Consider the following 6,000-nt stretch of genomic DNA (forward strand, 5'->3'; position numbering starts at 1 on the left):
AGGAGCTGGTGGCCAAGAGGATGCTTGCTCCAGTTCTGCCCCTGATCCTGACCGTGTCCTCCTCTCCTGCCTACAGAACCCCTGGATGTTGACCCTGAAACACAGCAGGCAGCTGCTCAGGGCTTCACAGGCTGCCTCTCTTCTGTGCAATTTGGCTTGGAAGTCCCACTGAAGGCTGCACTGAATCAGGACCTGACCAGAGTCACTATTCAAGGTGGTGTGACTGCTGCAGCTCATTGTGCAGAGGGTCCTGGCTCTGCAGTGTGGAAACTGTCTCCAGGGCCCTCTATGGGTGCAGGTATGTGTAGTCCCTTATGTCTCCAGCCTTCCTATACACACACACACACACACACACACACACACACACACACACACACACACTGCAATCTACTCCTCCTGGCAGTGTTTACAAGTCCTCTGCTTCTCTCCCCATTTCTTCTGCAGGTCACTCTGGATCTGTAGAAGATAGACAGCCCCTTCCTAACACAGACAGGAGTGACCCTGGGGTCATTGGAGGTAAAAAAGACTTAAGCCAATCTGATCTTTGACAGCGAGTTAAGTAGTGCAATAGAAAATGAATCAACATTCCATAGTGAGGTCAACAAGCTATGTTTGAACATGTGGGTTTTTCTGGAGTTACTGTTTATGAATTACCTTCTCTACTCTTGTCTACTCTTATGAATTACCTTGTCTACTCTTGGTGTAATATTGGTAATTCTAAAAGAACAGTTACAAAATAAAGCTCCTAACATTAAAGTAACTGTGCTGGCAGAGCTACAATAAATTAAGCCATGGCTTGTGGTTTAGTGTACTACCTGTGGATTATAACCGAAAATTAATGCAGGTAATCCTGAGGTCTCCCACTCAGTTACCCTGATTTCCTGCTGGTTCCGTGTATAGCTAGGTCTGAGAGCCACTGCTATTCCTGGGATTTCAGGGTTTTGGAACATTTATACCTGACTGTCAAATATCCACATAAACGTAATAAATGTCCCTATAATAGTTTTTGGTAATAAAGGTTGTCTATTGTTATACTACCATCTCAAAAGTGTAGTATCATAGAAGGTATTTAAAACTATTTCATAGATTGGTGAAAGGTCTTAGTAGATAAAGCATTTACTATGTAAGCATGAGGATCTGAGTTCCCCTTTCCAGAACCTACCTAAAAGACAGACTCAGTAGCGTGTGTCCATAATCCTTACACTCCTAAAAGAAGCTGAGACAGAAGAATACAAGGGCCAGCTAGCCTGACATATACAGCAATGTGCAATGAGAAACCCCGTTTTGGAAAAAGTAGAAGATGAGGAATGACACTCAAGATTGTCCTTTTAAACTGTACACTGTGGTACAAACACATTTGCACAATACACACACACACACACACACACACACACAGCCACATGCACACGCACATCAGTAAAATGCACCTATTTAATTAGACTAACTAACATTTATTCTACTTTAGTGTTAAGCACTAGATACTTTTAAATTAAAACTTCCCTCCAGTTTACTGAGGAACTTAAAACTTGAGTGTGTTTCTTCTTTTAGATCGAAGAGCATTTGCTCAAATATAATCATACTTAGGGAAGAAGTCCAACAAGTCTGTCTCAAAGTAGTAATACCTAAGAATGGCATCAGATTGTTATAGAGGTATATGCCCTTAAATTCCTGGGGTTTGGAGCTCCAATATTTGGCACATTGTTGATTCTGTTCAACCTCACCTACTGATCAATTCTGTCAGCCACACCTCTACTCAGGGCTCAGTATTCTAATTTGTGTTTTTCCTTTTCTCTCTCTCCAGGAATAACAGCAGTTGTGATATTTATTTTGCTCTGTGCATCCGCCATAGCCATACGGGTTCATCAACAGAGAAGATTACACCAAAAAAATGAGTCAACAGTCTCAAAAACTGAAGAGTGCTAGAACTGCTCTCAAAAGTGAAATATGAGTTCAAACAGAAGCAGTCTTCTTAGGTGACTATGGCTGGCCTGCCTCTTGGCAATCCCATTCTTCCTGTGCCAGAGAGTGCCCAGGGCCTGCTTACAGAGGACTAACACTCTCAGTCTCCAGGAGGCTGGCTACTTTCCTCAGCCAAACTCTCCCTCCTAGCAATTCACTAGCAAGGGAATGGGGTCATTAATCATGGTGGAGTAGTTTCCCCAGGTGGAATGCTCTTTTCTAAATAGGGCCTTGATTTGTGTAACAGTTATGGATTTTAGCTGAGAAAATAAGTAGACATCAAGCTATTGTCCTGCTTAGAAAATGGGACAGAACTTTCATTCAGATAAAGTTAAACAGTTGTTTGGTTGGTTTTGGTTATTGTTGTTGTTGTTGTTGTTGTTGTTGTTGTTGTTATTGTTGTTACTTGAAAGCTTATCTGGGATCTCTTTGTTGCTCTTCTGCCAACATGTATAAATTAGAGCTATTTAGCTTGCATCTCCATGGTCCTGGAATGCAGGGTCAAGTGCCCTGTAAAAAAAAAAAAAAGAACAACCAACTTTCCTGTTTGCTGGCCAATACAAAGAGAGGCCTGAAAATATTTTTTGTGCATTGCTTTTTTCTAGTTGACCGTTTCTAATCATTTTGATAAATTTCAAAGTTGAAACTGGTCTTGAATGTTATGAAATTTTAATGTTGGTTTTTGTAACGGACAGAAAATTAATAGGTAACAAGATGGATGCATAGTGAATAGTCACTAAGAAAGGATGCTGTTTTCTTTGTAATTTGTAATTACAGGTTTTTATAAATTATGATCATGTTTTAAACTAAATTTATAGCCATATGTACTATTTCTTACTCAACAACACCCAAGTCAAATATAACCTTTAACTTATTTATTCCCAATTATTGAAAGAATCTGTCAGCTTTTCTTTGTTATCCTGTATTCTATTTTTCTAAAAATTGTTACCAGTATGCTTTGAATTTCTATGACTATGCTGAATAGGTAGAGAACATCTTTTCAATTTATTAGCTCTTCTCCAGCCGAAGAGCCCCTATTCCTTTTCCAAAGTTGGAATTGCTTTGTGCATAAATACTGCATATTATCCCTTCTCTCCAGTTTGACAGTGTAAACTGAAAGGTGCTAACTCCAAGGAAAGACAGCACTTACCTGATCTGCATTAAACATACCACTGTAGTCGTAAGTTATGATCACAGGAACAAATTTCCATAGATTCTCACAAATCGAGTGTGCACTAAAAACTGAAGTATGTCTCACTAGGGTTTCTACACACACTAAAAACAGAGGACGGGATTAATTTCCTGGAGACAGTTGCAGGAACTAATAACGAGGCAGTGTTACCTGGTAATTAAATGAACTAGTTTGTACCAGTTACAGTAAAGTCAATGATGCTACATTCACCAGGATCCTGATACTGATTGCCTGCCAAGGACTAAGGGGGGTGAACAGCTCATCCATACCTGGGAACGTTTGGAATACCCCACTTCAACATCAACACTTCATACAGAATTTCTATCTCATTTGTGTTATTTTTGAAAGAGGGAACATAGATCTCCTGTATCTTATATCTGCTCCTAGAATCCTCATTTTCATTGATGTTTATGTGGTGGGCAGTTTTCTATTTATATTGTTTTATTGTGTATATGTGTGCTTATATATATGGTAATATGTGGGAGACACAACCTCATAAATACTATGTGCTCTGTGGATTTTCTTCTCAAGAGCCTTCTTAGAATGAGGACATTGTCTACAAAAATATAGTTACATTTTATTAGCCAATATAAACACCATGTAGTCACTATAACTTTTACAGATACATCTCTAATTTCACAGAAGACTTTAGAAGCTGGGATTTCACAGGGTTCTAGAAGATAAATTATCCCAGCCCACTGTTTCCTACTTTAGGCAAGATAGCGAAACTAAATCATCAAATCGCCCTGATATGTCATGTACTAACACTCTTCCCGGGTGACTTTCGGATTTTATCTTTTCATTTGAAAATAAATTCATTTCTGAGATATGATAGGGAAACTATTTTAAGGGAAGTTGTATAAAAATAAATTCGTTTTTGAAATAAAATAATTATTTTAAGGAAAGTTGTGTAAAACAAATTAGAATGTGATTTTCCCTAATTTGCACAAATGTATGCAGGTAAGTTCATTCTGCACTGGTTTAACATAACGTGAATGGAAATAAATCTTTACTAATTGCTAGATTAAAACTATATGAATGCACACGTTTAAAGATTTGTCAGAAAACAAACGTCTAAGACTAAGTCAACTAAAGTCTGTTTTCAGTACTTCTGCTGATATGATGAAAACAATCCTAAGTATTCTTTGGTAGAGGTTAGTTGCGAGTCACACTCTTCTAGGATAGAAAACTAAAAGTAGTTTCCCCAAAATTTTGTTCTCAAAGAAGAAAATAAGCTCTACCTATTGTTATGGTCTCAATATGCCTTCCCAGTGAGGAGTTACTCCACCCACTTAGAGATTAATAAAGAAAAAACCTTCAATGTAACACATCTCTGACTCTAGCTAATGCCCCAAAAGAAACTAGCAGCAAATAGAAGATTTTACTTCTTATATACACCTTATTCATGCTGTCATCCTTAAATATCTTTTAGGTCCCAGCTCCAGGTTACACTTTGAACAATATAAACAGAGACAGGAAACCTCAAGTCTGCCCACTTGAGCAGATGGGTGGGAGACTTACACAGCAAAGATACTGTCAGGACTTTTTTTTTTTTCTTTCCGGAGCTGGGGACCGAACTCAGAGCCTTGAGCTTGCTATGCAAGTACTCTACCGCTGAGCTAAATCCCCAACCCCCTTAGGACTATTTCTTAAGTGTTGCTCTTTCCCAACACCTGTTACCCAGGTTAATCTTGCCCACCTGACAGAATTTTGCTTCTCTTGCAGTGGACTTAATGGCAGGCTAGGAGATAGTGGTTTTAACCATGTGCTGCTGCTTCTTAAAAACCTGTTCTTTTGGGGGGAGAAAGGGGGTGATTAATTAATGGCTGATTATAAATCAGGGTTATCTTCTTTTGTTATGGAAATGGAGCCTTAGAGGAGGTCAATCTTGATGAATAAACATTAGCAAAAAGTTCTCAGCAATCCTAATCTTTATAGTACAAAGCTTTCTTTCCTACAGTTTCAAGGAAGTCTAGTAAGTACACCATTTAGAGTAGTGTCATATGAAGGCAGTGTTTCTTTAGATAACTTCTTTGTATAATTTAATATTTCCTAATCAAGTTTATCAGTAAGTCCTTATAGACCAGTTTTTACTTACTTCGAATTTCTCCTGAATCAGAATGACACAAACATCCCACTTAGAAACCTTCAGCACTGAGAACTTTGCTAAATGGCATTTTCCCACTGGGGAGATGATTTAAAAAAAAAAAAATTTAAGGTGTGACTTATTGAAAATGATCAAGTGAATTTGATCACAAGGAACAAAGAGAATTCATTTGGAAAGACAATAGGTCCTCTGCTCACAAATGCATTTTTAGGAGCAAATGCATTTTAGAGGAGCTTAATAATATATCTGCTTTCTCTTCCACTTTTATGAATAATTTAGAACCTTGGGTCACGGAGAGTTTTTGTAATTGACTGTGATACTCCTGGCGAGTATTTAGCCCCAAAAAACAGAAAATGGGGCTTTCCAAAGCAGTGACACTACAGGTTTTGCTTGGAGCCTTGGGGTTTTGTTTGTTTTTCTTTACTTTACATCCGGATCACTGCCCCCCTGCCTGGTCTCCCACTTCCACAGTCCCTCCTCCCACTTCCCCTCCCCTTCTCCTCTAAGAGAGTGGAATTAATATTTTTTAAAGGAAAAACATCAAATGGAGAAGGTTCTAAAACTATGCTTTTGGAGCTTCACCCCATATTTTCTAGGTATGTTTTAGTTCCACAGAGAGTTCTGCAACTATTGCCACATTCCTGCCTCAAGAGTTTGCTTCTGTCGCTTGTTCGAGGGAGCTTTCCTCAGAAGACTATCTTGACACATTCGATCTCTGTCGTGAATGGGGTGAAGGGTGATA

The 6,000-nt window shown here is 38.7% G+C and overlaps 1 protein-coding gene across 2 annotated transcripts in view; it reads left to right on the plus strand.

Moving 5' to 3' along the window:
- Cntnap3 (contactin associated protein family member 3) overlaps positions 1-4,300 on the plus strand; it is a 184,336-nt gene extending 180,036 nt beyond the window's left edge. Inside the window, exons 22-24 of one of the 2 annotated variants that reach the window (XM_087589929.1) lie at positions 77-298; positions 445-516; positions 1,802-4,186. In XM_087589929.1, the coding sequence (XP_087446055.1) occupies positions 77-298; positions 445-516; positions 1,802-1,923 (416 nt within the window). In that variant the 3' untranslated portion in view covers positions 1,924-4,186. 2 annotated transcript variants of the gene reach the window in all.
- The last annotated feature ends 1,700 nt before the right edge of the window (positions 4,301-6,000 follow it).

This window comes from Rattus norvegicus, chromosome 17 (genome assembly GCF_021556685.1).
Source record: "Rattus norvegicus strain SHRSP/BbbUtx chromosome 17, alternate assembly SHRSP_T2T, whole genome shotgun sequence".
Lineage (NCBI taxonomy): Eukaryota > Metazoa > Chordata > Mammalia > Rodentia > Muridae > Rattus > Rattus norvegicus.